At 41.4% G+C, this 17,037-nt stretch overlaps 1 protein-coding gene across 7 annotated transcripts in view; it reads right to left on the reverse strand.

The window, feature by feature from the left end:
* LOC119744838 (rootletin-like) overlaps positions 1-17,037 on the reverse strand; it is a 49,539-nt gene continuing 32,502 nt past the window's right edge. For 5 of the 7 annotated variants that reach the window (XM_038221006.1, XM_038221007.1, XM_038221004.1 and 2 more), the window contains exons 24-39: positions 15,879-15,997; positions 14,924-15,329; positions 14,093-14,257; positions 13,752-13,772; positions 12,513-12,715; positions 11,533-11,746; positions 10,032-10,282; positions 9,324-9,464; positions 8,565-8,704; positions 8,035-8,164; positions 6,859-7,059; positions 5,850-6,019; positions 5,249-5,390; positions 4,929-5,037; positions 4,549-4,752; positions 1-2,867 (exon numbers count right to left, since the gene is read on the reverse strand). In XM_038221006.1, coding sequence (XP_038076934.1) covers positions 2,779-2,867; positions 4,549-4,752; positions 4,929-5,037; positions 5,249-5,390; positions 5,850-6,019; positions 6,859-7,059; positions 8,035-8,164; positions 8,565-8,704; positions 9,324-9,464; positions 10,032-10,282; positions 11,533-11,746; positions 12,513-12,715; positions 13,752-13,772; positions 14,093-14,257; positions 14,924-15,329; positions 15,879-15,997 — 2,705 coding nt within the window. In that variant the 3' untranslated portion in view covers positions 1-2,778. The remainder of the gene's footprint in view (positions 2,868-4,548; positions 4,753-4,928; positions 5,038-5,248; positions 5,391-5,849; positions 6,020-6,858; positions 7,060-8,034; positions 8,165-8,564; positions 8,705-9,323; positions 9,465-10,031; positions 10,283-11,532; positions 11,747-12,512; positions 12,716-13,751; positions 13,773-14,092; positions 14,258-14,923; positions 15,330-15,878; positions 15,998-17,037) is intronic. The other 2 variants (XM_038221009.1, XM_038221003.1) reach the window with 1 other exon arrangement.

Consider the following 17,037-nt stretch of genomic DNA (forward strand, 5'->3'; position numbering starts at 1 on the left):
TCCATTTGTCCTTTTATTTTCCATTTTTGTTTTAATTTCATCCGTAAATCTTCCAATACAGACATTATTTTTGGATTTCACAAAATCTACGTCCAATAAAAGCACACACAAACAATAAAGCAGTCACGATTGGGGCAATCGGCCAAATTAAAATAGATAATAAAAATGTACATTCATTCATTCATGCATTCACACACATTAAAATACAATAAATCAACAAATTGTTCTGGTACCCCTAATGTTTAAATACATTCTCTGATAAGTACATGTACGTGTAAATCTAAGCTGGGGAACACTCAAAGGAGCTACAATAGTTAAACAGAAGTGAAATACTCATTTAGCAAGTAGGTATACCTAACTGCTGTCTTAATAGGAAGTTTGAAAAAATGCTCTCAAATTTGGTTCTTATGCAGTCCAGCAACTAAGACACAAACTGCATACTTTTGTCCAGACTAGTAGCATGTCATATTGATTTGCAGCCTGCTGTAGTCAAGGAACCAGACAAAATGTGTTTTCAAAAGAGTGTTTTCAATCTTCACAAAGTGTCGTAGTTCTGTTCTTGCATGTGCCAGAGGTACAATTTAGCTGACAATTCTTGCTTAAAGGTATAGTCCATCATTTGTAATTTGTGCATTTTGTTCGTTTGAAGCAACAAAAGTGCTCAAAATCTAAAGAAGGGAGCTGAACAACTAACCTGATGAAGTTTAAGCTCAGCTTTCTAGGATCTAGATTCCAAATCAAAAGTTGCTGAATCATGTTTTTAACTGGGCCTCGGAATCCAGCGTCAGAGACATGTTCTCACTGAGCCGATTGCAGCTACGCTGTGTAGTGCACTGATTGCGCGCGCTTCGCCGAATAAAAAACCCCCAACTACAAACGGAATTTTTGCAATGGTGCTTCTTTTGGAAAGGCCTTCTTTCGTTGATTTCTTCAAAATGATAGCTTGCCAGAAAGAATAATGTCACAGGGAGTTTAGTCCCCCTACCATGCTTACTATCTTTCAACCAAGTATGTTTTTCAACAATAATTACATCAGTTACTTTTTGGATAGCTGCAAATGATGGACCCTGGCTTTCAGTGGATGACTTGAGAGACCATACGTGACATAAGGCATGCTATGAGGAATTAACTGACTTCTGTTTAAATACATATCTCAAATACAAGGACTAGTGGGGAAAAGTAAAACCATATATTCAAGTATAGGGAATGCCCTGAAGAAGACTAGTAACACTACAATCACAGTCCAGAGAATTGTGCTGGAATGTCCACAGATTTTATAGTTGGCACTTTGAAGTTTGATTTTAGAAAGAAAAGATTTTAAACCTTCATTTTAGTCAGCTGTAAGGAAACCTTCCAAAGCACACAGTAAAAAAATACACATCAATCAATTTATGTTAAAATTCCCACTTAAAAAAATATCTTCCAAACTAGACGGAATCTGAGCAAGTTTTGAATAAAAAACTGCAGTGCACATTGTTCACGGATTTCTCTTAAAAACATCAACATCAACTTGAAACAAAAGGGAGAGTAACATTTTCTGATTAAAATGGAATTTTTAGAATGCAAAGAATAAACACAAGAATTAAAATCCACACTCTTGACCGAGAACTGTGTACACTGTGCAACTACTAGCATACAAAAAATCTCTCCAATATATATACACTTTTGAAACAATAAATCAGATTAAAATATTTTGTCAATTTTGACGCAATTTTAAAGTCTAAAAAATTTACGGCTTATTAAAAATTTCTTTGATCGCTTGTTTGATTTGGGTGAAATCTAAAACTACACTACGTCTACTGGTGCTTTCGAAAAAATTGCTTATTAAGTGTGACATTTTTTATTAATTATAAGTTTACGCTTCTAAATTGATAAAAAGATATTTTCTTAGACAGTTCCAAAATATTCAAATTGATCCAATAAGCTCTAGTGGTAAATTACTGTTGGGTCAAAACCTGAGCTTCCTTGAACAATTTCTAGTTTAAAAAAACCTTTTTTTGGTCTCGGCATCCTTACTTCTCTGGGGACTGGAATTGTGATTTTACAATTGTTAAGAATTCAATTAAAAAGCCACATGTTACGTAAGCATGACATGAAACACACTGCATTCTTAGCATAGCAAAGGCAACATCACTGCACAATGTGGAACCATTTCGCATTTGCATAATACTGTAGGGAGCAATATGCTTCAATTCGTTTCATTTCCGTATGGCAAACTTTTTATTACACAATTCTTCAAAAATCAATTCGCTTTCAAACTGTGCATTTGTCCTTTTTCAAACTGTGCAGCAGTCCTTTTCCTTGAAAAAACCTTAGTGTGATCTTACCAAATTATCCTTTTTTTTAAGTCCATAAAGTTTGACTGTTACATCCTAGATCATTTATACACTGTCGTCATACTTTCCACAATTTTAGCACCAAACGAACAATTCCCAGTATCTAAGACATCAGTTATCCTCCACAAAATAAGAACTACAAACAGAACTTTAAACTGTAAATTTGGTTTCAATTTCACAAGTTACTGTGCTACAGAAAAATGTCAAAATCTGAGCCGAGTATCAATCTCAGAATTAAAAAAAAAAAAAGCTTGTAATTTCTACTTAATCATCCAAATATTTTTTAATCAAACTCCATGAAACCATAAGAAATAACACAACAGGTACAAGATGCCACAAACACTGAGATAAAAAGCAGCACCTTGTCAGACATCTTAGATACTGAGAATCGCTCGCAGGTGTCAACTCAAGACCAGCGATGGAGAAAGTTGCTTACATTGTCTTACTTTCTGAGTGAGCGACGGGCAACAGGGCTGAGACCAACGGAAGCAGTCCGATCATGGGCCCTCGGAGATGACTTGATCTTGGATTCTGACAAAAATTCCCAACAAAACCACAAAATATTGAAGCATGGTTCATCTTTCACCCAAATTTGTAAACCGTTGTATATAGCCACCAAAACATGTTCCTCATGTCTTTACCACACAGTACAGTGTACCTTCAACATTTATTTAACTACCGTAATTTTCGGAATATAAGCCGCGCGGCGTATAAGCCGCAGCACGCAAAAATCTGCAAATTAAGATTTGAAGTCGGCGTATAAGCCGCACCGGCGTATAAGCCGCACCGACCACTGCGGTTTCAATTTTGTAAGGCCTCCAAATTCTAGTCAAAAAGCTCTGAACCAGTTCCATTTACACTACAGAAGCTATTAAAGGACCACAAAAGTTATATCAAATCATTTACAATCGATACTTTTACAAACAAATATGGGAATTGATGAGAAATAAACACCGGAAACTGCTGCCGGCTGCCCCGTCATAGCCCGGCAGCCTGCGCCACGCACGCCGGTGAATGACAACATTTTCCCACAGCACGTGAGAGAGTATGAAACCCACCGTGTGTTGTCTGACTGGTCAGACTGGAGCGCTACAAATCTTGCTTTGTGGCAACAGATGCTGATTTGTTTTGTCCTAAAGAATAAACAGGTCCGTTTTTACCTCAAAACTTATCAAATTTTTGCTATTACTGACGAGTAGCTGCGATAAAAATTCAAGTTTCGATCGTAACTTTCTTCGGAAATAGTCAAAACGAAGCGGACATTTTAATAGACGAATCCATTAATTTTGTAAGGGGTGATTTAGTCCCTCTTTTGAGTTTTACATCGTTTCTTGAATACATTTCAAGAAAACAAAATATATTGTGACGTTGAACAACTGATTATGTAATAAAAAAATGTTTCGAACGCCATAAATATTTTAGTCGTCTTTTTTCTTTTTTTTTAAACAGCGGAAATATTGGTAATTATTGTTCCCAAGAAAGAACACCCCTTTATTACCACAAATGGTGTGGTCCGCTGGGGGGAAAGCATGTTGCATATCGCTGCTGCACTGTACCAGTATCACGTACGGCTGGTTGCAAGTGTCGAAGACAACTTTCATCACCGTACTTTTTACCGCTCGGTACCTTTACGTGAGACGTGGTTTCGGTTTGTTAATGACTTTCTTAATTTATAATTCATTTCAGCAACACATCTCTTCTTGTACCAGTACATTAAATACACATACATGTGAATCTTATTTTTATTCTTCAAGGCTCGGCGTATAAGCCGCCCTGTGTATAAGCCGCAGTAAACATTTTCATGGGCAAATTCAACGTATAAGCCGCGGCTTATATTCCGAAAATTACGGTAATAAACTGATGGTAAAACTAATGGATAAAAACATTCTAAAACATTTGACAGGAATGTAATTAGTCTGTATTCTTGTTGGATAACAGAACATTTAATAAGAGCCTTTGAACTGGTGAAATAAAGAGGAGTGTTACTTCGTGAAAACAACAATGTACTGAGTGACCGCATAGTGTACTTGCGTGTCGTTGACATTTCAACTCTGGCCAATATGGCAGCAAATGTTTCATGCTGTCAAATCCACTTTGTATTTGCATTCACGTCACTTGAGGTATGAACCGGCCGTTGGGTGTTGTTTTCGACGTGTGCGGTGGGCAAAACTGAAAGGATCGGTAGACTAACTGTACAATTTGAGCTACATACCTTTGCCGGGTGCAGGAGTTGATGTAGCCTGAGCACTCAGACGGACTGGTGATGAGCTCCTTGTACTACGATGCTTGCCGGTGAGGGATGACGGTGGTCCATACCCAGAGCTGTAGCCCATGGACTCATCCAGCTTACGTGTCTCATGCTCCAGGAGGACGGGATCCAGGGTGGTGTCGCGGGAGACTGTGTGTAAGGAATCACCTAGGAGGATTGGAAAATATGCATAAGTCAATGATACAATACAGGCCGTGAGTCAGGATACTAGACGTCTGAGTCAGGATAGACTTGAGTTCCCTGGTAGCAATTATTTTTTTATGCAACCAAGTGTAGTCAATGACCGTAATTCTTTATAGTTGTGAATTATCAGAAGTGCTTACTGAGTATGTTCCTGAGGTCTTGTATCTCATCTGAGGTCTTGCTGCTCCTAGTCAGGTACTGCTGTCGTTTCTTCTGCTCCATGTTCAGCTGATCCTTCAACGTCATGTTCTGAAGAAAAAAAAAGCAGACAAGATAAGTTAATGCACTTTATATGATGTCTCGATGACTGACAACTTAGAAAGCAATTCCAAAACAACCACTCACTAGTTATCAAAGGTGACCTTTCAATGATGATTAAGTGACAAAGGGTGACTTGATGCCTACAGCATCTTGTCAATAACCTAGAATGACCCCTGAGTGACCTATGACCCCTACCAACCTGTTCCTCTAGGGCCTTGACCCTCTGTCTATGAGCCCTCTCTCTAGCCTCCAGCATTCTCTCTGCTTGTAGCTGAGCGGTGCGTAGTCGCTCAGTCTCCATGTCTGTCTCCTGACGATGACGTGTTGTCAGCTCAATCAACCTACAAGGACACAATAACATAAGTAAATTTGTTGGAGAGTTTGAGATTTGTTTCTGAACATGTTCTTCATCAACGCAGAATTAAAAACGACCAAACAGGACTCAAAGCTGATACCTCTGAAGTGTCATTCAAGAATCTTACAGTTTAAGCTACTCAGCAGGATAGGCAATCTATGTCCCTGAAACACATGTTCAGCCAACTTGCATAGCTTGAACTGTTGAGTGTTCAATTAGTTGATAATTTGAAACCTTTTTGGTCACCAATGATTAGATTCAAAAATGGTTCAATTTTCTTCCTAACTAGCCCAAACAACTTAGCTTGAACAATTCAAAGAATGATCTTTATTGATTGACAGATGTAAATTTTAATGTTTGGTTTTGCCCTTTAATTTCATTTCAAAATTACCTTGAAGGACAAAAACCAATCTTTAAAATTTTTTAAGATTGTCCTCCTACTGACCTTTGAGCATGTTGTTGTTCCGTCTCAGCCAGCGATCCCTGCATAGCCTGCACCTGACGTTGTAACTCCGTGTTCTCTTGCTCATAGGTACTCAGTGAGTTATCCAACGCTCCCTTCTCAGATGAGACTCGCATCGCCACCTCGTCCACTCGCATCTTCTCCCGCTCAACCTGTCCAAAGGAACAAAAGATTGGATCATCAACTCTGGAAACTTGGTTCATAAACAGCGGGGAAGTTTGGGAGGACATTGAAGGAAGGGAGAGCACAGCCACTATTACTTTAGATGGGGTTTGATGCCTCGTGAATGTTTTTGAAGAAGGTGTAATTGGTTTCCTGTGATGTGGGTGACTTTGGAGGACTAATCTAGACAAGTCTAGTACAGGTTACCTACAAGTCGTGTACAAGTCCAGTCACACATAATAGGAGATGAACAATAACACAGAAATGCTTTTGTTATTTGATCATATTTTGCACAGCTTATGACCTGACTTGGGACTGGATGACTTGTGGTGCACTTGTGAGGACTTGGGAAGACATGTGAGGACTTGTTAGGACTTGGGAAGACTTGTGAGGACTTGTTAGGACTTGGGAAGACTTGTGTGGACTTGGGAAGACTTGTGAGGACTTGCGAAGGCTTGTGAGGACATGCGAAGACCTGTAAGGACTTGCGAAGACTTGTGAGGACTTGGGAAGACTTGTGAGGACTTGGGAAGACTTGCGAGGACGTGTTAGGACTTGGGAAGACTTGCAAGGAATTGGGAAGACATGTGAGGACTTGGGAAGACCTGTGAGGACTTGGGAAGACTTGTGAGGACTTGCGTTGCACTCGACTGCAACAATGTCAGGACGTTTAAGCAATTTTTGCGTAGGTAGTTTGGGCTAAGAAAATGCCAAGACAGTTTTACTACATCGATAATACATCACACTGTAACAGTTTTTAATCCTAACTCCGCTGACTGTTGTTAAGCTTATGAAGGCCACATTGAAAAAAAAAAAAAATATCCACCACCTTATCCAGTGTCTTCTTGAGCGCGTTCTTATCCTTCTCCAGACGTCCAGTGCTACGTTCTAGTTCTCTCTTCTCTGTCTCCAGGTTACCGTACGCCTTCTGCAGCATAGAGATGTGTTCTTGGGAGGTTTGTTTCTGGGCTTGGAGGCGCTGTATTTGTGACAGAGCGGTATCCTCAGATTCCCGACGCTGCTTGAGAAGCTGTAAATGAACAAAATAAACAAAACATCAGCTTTTGAAGATATAATTGTAAGATGTTGCACGATAAATTACTTCATAATGTTTAAGCATGAACCTGTGATTTACTTTTAATGGACACGACCAGATGCTGTGCAACAAGCTACACTGGACATGACATACCACAGTATAACGTTGTGACAGACACATATAGCTGTGATACAAAATGATGGTTCATACTTCATGCGAAAGTAAAACAAATTTAATGGCGTCATCAACTGAAACTTCGTTGTGAAGTTCTCTGTCACAACAAATTCGATTCACACTGAATTTTGTGTGAAGCATGAACCGAGCTTTACGCTGTTTTACAGGTGTTTGTTTTTTTATGGACGTAAGGTGGGACAACGTCCCCTCGTGCCAACCTGGCTCCCATTATGTAGTCCCAGGGTTACTGTGCTATGTACGGACAGTGACACACCCGCTCAGAGGGCCTTAGACTTTGCCGTTACTGGCTCACAAGCCTGCAAACCCCGACAAGGACGGCACTGCACAAACCTACTGGGCACAATACGCGCTGACCCCAAACGGGCTGGACTCGGACCACTCCACACCACGAGACAACTCCATTACCTACGGCAACCCACCCACGACAAGGCCAGGTGGCTGAAGAACAACTGGGTGCAGCTGTGGGACGTCATCTGACTACCACAGCAGCAGTACACAATATATAAAAATGTTGTTGTGTCCGTGCAACAAGGTCGTATCTCCTAAAATGGGCTGTATGTGAAACGCGAGTTGCAGAATGTCAAAAGGTTGTATCTCACTTAAAATAACCTGGATGCACACACAAAGTCAATGGACGTTGAGATACGACCTTGTTGCGCGGAGCATATTTGTGCAAGAAACGACTTTTTGCAGAATGGGGTTACGACTTGGTTGCACTGACGTGAGGATACATATTACTGTGACAGTATGATGCACACTACTCTGTCTCTTTACCTCTTGTAAGCTGCGGACCTGTCCTTCCAGTTCCATCCGTCGCAGCTCCACATCAGACATCTCATTCTGAAGTTGTTGGACTCTCTCCATCAACTGATGGTTCTGCTTCTTGGCTTCAGACCCGGCGTGCCTGAGGATGGAGAGAAACGGAGAACAGATCTTACGAATGTCTTAGGCTGCCAAAGACATGACAAAGCTTACTGCACTGCCTAATGTATTTTTGGTGCAAATAATATCTGCAAAATGTAACTTTGCAACTAGTCAGAACACTGTCTCAGATGTAAAGTCAGGAAACGGCAAGTTGTCTTGAGAATGAGGCACAGCAGACTTTACAAAAGGAAGAACATTCCTCTGTCCCCGTATGAGGTCCGGTTGCCTGTCTACATTTTAACACGTACCTGTTCATTCATACTGGAATGATTGGCAATGACAAAATGAACATGCTAGGGACAGCCAGCTGGATTAGAAGTTACAAATGTGCAACACTTAATAATCAGAATGTGAATTTTGAAGTAACGGGCACTCCATACCTAGCTGTATCCAATCTCTCCTGTAGTACACGTCTGTCATGTTCACTCTGTGACAATGTCTGCTGTAGATGCTGTATCTGCTCCTGCAGCTGGTTGCTCTCCACACTGCTGTCATTCAATGTCATGGACAGGGATTGCAGCTATGGACAACAAAACAAACAAAATATTCTAACAGTTTATCTCTTAATATCTTGCTGAAAATACGGACGATAACAGGTAATTAACAGAGGAAAAAGAGGAAGAAATCTAGATGTTAACTTCTGTACAACATCTTAATTTTGTGCCATATTTTCCCTCCATACCTTGTTCACGAGGAAGACAGAGGTTTTACCGAGCTAATTGTGCACCTGAGGCTCTCCATACCTTTCCTTTGAGGGTATCTAAGAAAGTGCATTTGACAGTTTCAACAATCTGTTCTTGCTTATTTTATTTGCATGAGGCTGTCCATACCTTTCCTTTGAGGTCACCCTCCTCTTCTTCACTCTTGGCCAGTGCATTGGACAGTTTCATCAATCTATACTGACTTATTTTATGTTCATTAGGCTGTCCATACCTTTCCTTTGAGGTCACCCTCCTCTTCTTCACTCTTGGCCAGTGCATTTGACAGTTTCAATAATCGGTTCTTACTTATTTTATGTACATGAGGCTGTCCATACCTTTCCTTTGAGGTCACCCTCCTCTTCTTCACTCTTGGCCAGTGCATTTGACAGTTTCAATAATCGGTTCTTACTTATTTTATGTACATGAGGCTGTCCATACCTTTCCTTTCAGGTCACCCTCCTCTTCTTCACTCTTGGCCAGTGCATTGGACATCCTGTCGACAGTCAGCTGCAAGGAGCTGTTTTTGCTCTCTAGTATCTGTATCTGCTTCATCAAGGAGTCGATTCGTTCCTGACAAACCTGAGTCAAAGACAGAAAAAAAAAACCTTATCAATCCAGGGCAGTAACTACATCCAGTGAAACGCCGCTATAACGAACACGATGGGGTCCACAGAAAGTGTTCGCTATAGTGGTTGTTCGTTATAGTGATTGTGCATTATAATAGAATTCACTATTTCAGGAGCACGTGGGGAAGTTCGTTATAACCAATGTTTGTTATAGTGGTGTTCGTTATAGTAGCGTTTCACTGTATAAGCTCACATTGTACACAGTCTTGGCAATAGTTGTAGTAGCCTGGACTAATTTATGTTTCAAATTATTTATTTATGGACGAGCTAAGGATCCTTGAATTTACATATTCATAGCTTCACTAAAGAGATTGCTAAATGACAACTGTTAGGAGTGGAGGTACATGTAAAGAAGAAAATGCAATTTGTGGACACATCTCTAAACTGTGACCTCCTTCAATCTCCTTATTTCCAATTGCAGAAAATATAAACTCTTAAATGTGTATATTTATGGCAAAGTCTTCAGCTAGTTATTTCCAAGAGCATGTCCTAGGAGTGATCTTTGTGAATTGATTCCTACCTGGTTCTCAGTGATACGATCATTCATGGACAGCTGTAGTCGCTGTAAATCACCCTCCAAGGCGCGACGTTTCAACTCCAACTGCGTGCCTCTGTTCTCCGAGCCTTCTAGAGTCTCGCGTAGTTGGCGTTTGTCTGCCTCAAGACGTTGCTCGTTCTGTTTCATCTTGGCGATCTTGTCTTGACAGGCTCGTTTCTCGTTCTCCGAGGATTGGAGAGATCGCTCCATGGTGTGGAACTTCTCCTGCATGCCTGGATGAATCAACAAACAAAAATTTCCTCCTTTCAGATTCAATAAAATGTTTCAGTTTTCAGAAAAGAAGCAACATTTGTATTTAGCAGCAAGATACAAGACCTACACCTGTTTTAGGCTCGCATTCTAGAGCCGCACGGAACAACCAAGGTATTTGGAGCAATTCACATTGACCCAAATAAATTTTGGTTTCAGACAGAGTGATTTTCCATTGACAAGACTCTTGCTGCAGTCAATCTTTGGACGACTTTCCTGTGTAATCGCTCCTCTTTTAGCATGAAAGTAATTTAGATCTCAGGAATAATTCGGTTCAGCCCATCTTTGCAATGCCCGTTTGGAACACATGTCATCATTCCAGGATTGTTTGGAGGGTACAAACCTTTCAAATGATCACTTCTATCTTTACGCCTGCAAGTTTGTGTTGTTCTTGAGGGTGTTCTGAGCTCTACTCAGCTAACTATCACCCTTCCTTCCCTCCCTGAATCTCCCCATAGCCATCTTACCTTTCCGTTCTCGTTCATGTCTTCTGATCGTCTCCTCCTGCAGCATCAGCGCCGTCTGTGCGCTACTCAGTCTCCCATCCCCCTTGCCTCCCCAGCCCTCCCTTATCCCCCCATACTCCTCTCACCTTTCCGTTCTCGTTCATGTCTTCTGATCGTCTCCTCCTGCAGCATCAGCGCCGTCTGTGCGCTCCTCAGTCTCCCATCCCCCTTGCCTCCCCAGCCCTCCCCTATCCCCCATACTCCTCTCACCTTTCCGTTCTCGTTCATGTCTTCTGATCGTCTCCTCCTGCAGCATCAGCGCCGTCTGTGCGCTCCTCAGTCTCCCATCCCCCTTGCCTCCCCAGCCCTCCCCTATCCCCCATACTCCTCTCACCTTTCCGTTCTCGTTCATGTCTTCTGATCGTCTCCTCCTGCAGCATCAGCGCCGTCTGTGCGCTCCTCAGTCTCCCATCCCCCTTGCCTCCCCAGCCCTCCCCTATCCCCCATACTCCTCTCACCTTTCCGTTCTCGTTCATGTCTTCTGATCGTCTCCTCCTGCAGCATCAGCGCCGTCTGTGCGCTCCTCAGTCTCCCATCCCCCTTGCCTCCCCAGCCCTCCCCTATCCCCCATACTCCTCTCACCTTTCCGTTCTCGTTCATGTCTTCTGATCGTCTCCTCCTGCAGCATCAGCGCCGTCTGTGCGCTCCTCAGTCTCCCATCCCCCTTGCCTCCCCAGCCCTCCCCAATCCCCCCATACTCCTCTCACCTTTCCGTTCTCGTTCATGTCTTCTGATCGTCTCCTCCTGCAGCATCAGCGCCGTCTGTGCGCTACTCAGTCTCCCATCAGCTCCTCTCTTTCCTTCCTCCAGTTCACCCAGTGATTTCTGTAGTTGTTGTAGACGTTGCTCGATGCGGCTCCTGTCTTCATCCATCTCAACCATCTCCTGACGAAGACTCTTGATCTTGGCGTGTGCATCATCCTTGCATTGGAAAGAAGAGGCAAGTTGAATCATTTCTATTCATCATTTAATTAAAGCAATTTGGTAGAGCATTGTAGAGCATCAAATTGAATGAATATAATTAACAAGTATTAGTTCAAAGTTGGAACACTATGAAAGACGGTCAGAGCATACTGAAGACAGTCAGAGCATACTGACCGGAACGTCGAGTTTATACCTCTGGTTCTTTTCAGAACCATTCTCTTAGTTGAGAAATTATTCGCACATGGTGTTTCCGCAAACCTTTCATTATTTATGAAAATTATACTCAGAACACAATCTGTTTTAATTGGGAATTCTTTGACCTCATTGAAAACAATCTTACGTAAGTTTGAGACTTTCCTTGCAGAGCTGCACTGAACCAACAGCTAGTGTATTGACTCAGGTTGACCCAAATAGATTTTGGTTCAAACAGGCAAACTTCATGCATGTTTCCACTGACTTGGAGAAAGGACTGACGCACAACTGCAACAGTGGATCCTTAAATATCCTACGTATTCAGTTGCTCTCGACCATTTAAATGTCTTTTTATGTACTAAATTGACAATCTATTAAGCTCTACCCCATGATGCTTTCAATTTCAATCCATTAGACGATTATTTTGACCACTCACAGCCGTGATTAATGTCTGACTTGCGTGCACAGAAGTCTGGCATGTGTACAAGTGTGTATGACGCGTGCAGCAGATTTTTGTGCTGTTCAGCTCAACGAAATTGGCCACCTGATTTCTAATATTTGTTTGACTCACCCTCTGTCGTTCTGTCTCTTTCAGCTGTTGGGAGAAGTCTCGTAGAGCAATGCGGACGGTCTCAGGGTCAATGTCAGCCACCAGCTGCTCGAGACGAGTTGGTGACATGCTACGTTCAGGGCTGCGGGACCGATCTGGAGAGCCAGTCCGTGGGATGGGGCTGCCACGACCGTCCGTGGTTGTGGTGAAGGTGTTGTCAAAACCTGCAAGACAGAAACAAGATCAAAACATTCAACTAAAAAACAGTCTCCTCACTGCAAATTTTTTTAATAAGAACAGATTCAAAGTCACCTCAGTGCTGCCACGGCATAATTAGGCGTGAGAGTGGGAAAAATTTTAAAAATCCACACATTTTTTTTGGGCTGGGACCAAAAACACAGGGTCTGTCTATGGTATATACATGTATTTGCCTAAACAGGCACTTCTTAAAACTGTCCACCGCAATTGCTTCATATAAACCTTTTAACCAAAACAAAAAATTTAAAGGTAAAAACTTCTCATAATTTAGGCTTTTTTAAAATCCACAAACCAGGAAAAATCTGGAAAAAATCCCATCCCTGCAGAATTCATTGTGACTTATTCCTGTGAAGAAATTTCACTGCAAACATGTTCAACAATCAAGCTGATTTGGCCAGTGTTTGGTTTTGCTGTACAAACCTTTGTGTAAAATGTTATTTATGGTAAGGTGGTGAATATATGTAAAGCCATACCAAAATATGTCAATGATGTCAAAGTAAAGATAATGTAATAGTTTTTTATCGATGAATGCAGAAACTTTAGAATCTAGAAAAACAAGAAATGTGATCGATGAGTGGTTGAACTTTACAATCTCAATTAAAACCTGGGTTTTCAAAAGATGAAACGTTAACTTGAGAATGTGTGTCAAATCTTGAGTTGTTATTGCAAATGATTAAGAAGTTGAGCGGGTGAGTAATATTAAAGGAATGTCGTCAATCGTTTGATATTAAAGCAATGATCACTGATTGAAGGGCCTGACCCGGTCATGTCATACAATGAAAGACAAAGTGTTTCAAACCATAACCAATTTCATATAAAGGAAAAATGTGCATGAATGGAGCGTCCCTCCTTGTTGACTTGATATGAACACACTGCAAACCTCTCTTATTTATTTCTTATCCACGAGGCCCAGTTCGCAAATAAAAAAATGAAATAATATGAAAAAGCAGCGTGCGTTGACAAACAAAACGTGAAGTTGATTTATTTTTTGCAACCACCTACCTGCTGTTAGATTGAAGCTTACTGCTCGGAAGCATTAAGAAATTAAGATACAGGGAAGGATTTAATATTAAACACAAAACTGAAAAAAAAAAATTGGAATAATTTCTGCAAAAAAAAAAAAAAAATTGAAAAAATTGATATCCACAAAGAACAAACCACAGTCAAGAATCTTGAACATTTTACTTCAACAAAATTATTCTGTTGGGGAAAAAAAAAATCTTTTACACAAAAAAACTTCAGACATTCCTCCCCTCACTCTTCCCGAAACCCAAAATATAAAATCCCTAAAAATGATGAAACCAACAAAGAATATCAATCAAGATTCTACATATGTGAATTACCTTTGCCAGGTGATCGAGTCCTGCGGCTTCTCATAGGGCTAGGACTACGAGCTCTGAGTGTCGATCCTGGGCTGCCTGATGGTGCAGCACCCGTCCCGATACCCAGGGTACGACGGAGGGCAGAGTGGAGACTGCCTAGCTTGAATTCAACATCACGCTTAGCTCCTACGGAATTGAAACAGTACCACAAATAACAGTTTTCAAATTTCCAAAATCAGTGAAGTAGTGTATTATTTTCTGGTAAGTTAAATAATGGCCTAGAATTCAGGCATGCAACTAAGAAGTAACCAAAAAAAAAGAGGGAACTCCAATCTTAACCAGACTTTCACAGGCATGCAACTGGGGATTTAGGAAAAAACGAGGAAATTTCAAACCACACGAGACTCTGTACAGTGTTTTTCAATTTGTAGTGGCATTCATGAGAAGTAAAAAAAAGAGGAAATCAGCGCGCACCCAAGGGAAAGTTGCATGCCTGCTTTGTACAGTTGTTTTTTAATTTTTAATGGCATAAAGTTTCAAATGAAGAACAAAATCAGGTGATCTGAGGAAAAATTGCATGCCTCAGAATTGCTCCCGTTAAACCCTAATTTTTCCTGAATTGTATTTGATGCAAAATCACAAGTCAGTTCTCAAGTATCAGGGGGTGAACGACAAAGGAATGTTGTATAGCTTAACACTTGAATTGAGATTGGATGACATGTTATTGTTTAATCATTGACTTGTGATGACTTCGTTCACATCATTAACACAGTTTTTGCCACTCAAACAGTCATCGCGATTGTTATTACTTTTTGTAAACATATTGTCTTAGAAGATCTGTTAAGGACTGACCTTCAACTTGTGCCAGTTGAGCCTCCAGCCCATTAATCCGTCCCTCAGCAGCGCTCAGCTTCAGCTTCAATTCACCCATCTCTCCATTAGCATACTCCAACGACGTCTCCGTCACTCTCAGTTTATCTGATAGCTTCCTCTCCGTGTTCCTGGCATCCTCCAGGGCCATCTGGTAATCCTTCTCTCGTAGACGGAGCTCCTCCTCCAACTCACTGTAGCGTCGCTGCAGGTTGGAGGCGTCTTTGCGGATAGTTTCGCGGGCCGACTCGGTCTCGACAATCTTCTGTTTGAGGGAGTAGATGTCCTTACGGCTGTCGTCTTCCCGGGCGTCTGCCGCTGAGAGACGAGCCATCAGGTCCTCAATCTCCTTAGCTCTCTTGGCTCGCTCAGTCTCAAGAGTCTTGATCTGAGGAAAATACCGATACATCAGTCATCATCCTCAACTTGTGAAATTCAAGGAAGGATTAAATTCATTGATTTAGTGTATTGAGAGTGAGATAACATACAGATTTAACTACGGTAAATTGCATCTTCAGAACAATTGACTTATCGTAGTAAAATCACATTAGAATCGCATCAACGCAGCTTGGAAAATGTCCAATTACATGATATACAAATGGACGCGGAACGCGCAACATCTGAGACAAACAAAACTTAGTGTACAAAAACCCCATAGGGTTGTCTAAGGGGCGTGGCTAACTCGCAAACAGCGATAGGTCAATTATTTGAAACTTTGAAAACATCAACATGAACTAAAATAGAATACTACTTGATTTATTTGGAAACTTATTTATAATCTTTGGTACAACAATGTGGCAGATAACTACAAGGAAAGATACAAAACCAGACAAAAAAGGGAAATTCTTAATTGAGAAACATCCTCAACAAAAATGGCACTTATTACTTCTTCCAACTGAGGGATTTTCTTGTGGAAATAAGGAACTCCTTATTTTACCTGTCGTCTGAGTTCTTGTAGTTCTCGTCGAGCTTCTAGACGAGACTTTTCCACCTCTCTCAAGCTGGACCTCAATTCACCAGCTTCTTTCTGGATTGTAGCTTTGGCTTCCTCCAATACTGAAAATTGAAATCAGTCAAAAGATTTTCGCATTTGTGATTATCAATTAGTGTAAAGTTACATAATTTGTTACATAAGGCTGTGTTTGCAGTTGGACCCTTCCCAAGTTTCTGAATTTTGAGACGGCCCTTGATAAAAGCAGGGGTGTGAGTGGAGTCCCAAAAAAATAGCTGAAAATAGCTGAACCTGTAAAAAACCGAACCCGCGAGCGCGAAGCACTTACGGCTTGGGGGACGGGGCCCGCCCAAGGGCCCCGAAATTTTTTTGAAATGTAGATGCTCTGTGGTGCATTTTAAAGCCCCCTGGCAATGCCTGGGCCAACTATTGGTCGAAAATGTTTTGCAATTTATGCATGTTTTTAAGTTAACTTTTCCTTCACATTGGCTTGAAACTGCCTAAATGGCCAACTTGTATATGAAAACTGGGAAATTCAACCACGTTTTCCATATTTTAACTCCTTACTGCAGATGATTGATACACATCGTCATCGCGTGTCCCGGGTTCTGATCGAGTCGCCTAATTTCTGCCCATTAACCATGTGTTCCATCCAAATCCATTTCCACGGATTCGTAACCTGAGGATCGGTCTTGTCAATGTCCGAATCAAACTCCGAACCTCTTGGGATAATAACACATTTGTGTTGCACTGACATCTTGCGGAATTAATGTCAAAATACGTTCGAAACATTTGAAACGCCACACTAACGTACATATCAGCATGCAGCGGAATACGCAGCAGGCCGATGCGTGCATCGCATGCAATGAAATGCACACATGAACTTTGCCCCGCATGATGCCCTCTACCGGCCGCGGCGCGGCACGGCGACAATTTACTAGTCTTATTTCAAGGCTTTATATTTGCAACAAGACGATGTTTACAGCGAGTTATTGTGGAGATCATCGCGTGTCACTACATGCATAGACACAGGAACGGCCGCAAAGAGTCCCAACGCGCTTCATGGCGCATGTGTGAATATTCATATTTATCTGCAGCCAATCACAGCGCAATGACTGTTGGTTCCCCGCATGCTGTTTACACG

The sequence above is a fragment of the Patiria miniata genome, unplaced genomic scaffold, assembly GCF_015706575.1.
Source record: "Patiria miniata isolate m_02_andy unplaced genomic scaffold, ASM1570657v1 HiC_scaffold_7, whole genome shotgun sequence".
Taxonomy (NCBI): Eukaryota; Metazoa; Echinodermata; class Asteroidea; order Valvatida; family Asterinidae; genus Patiria; species Patiria miniata.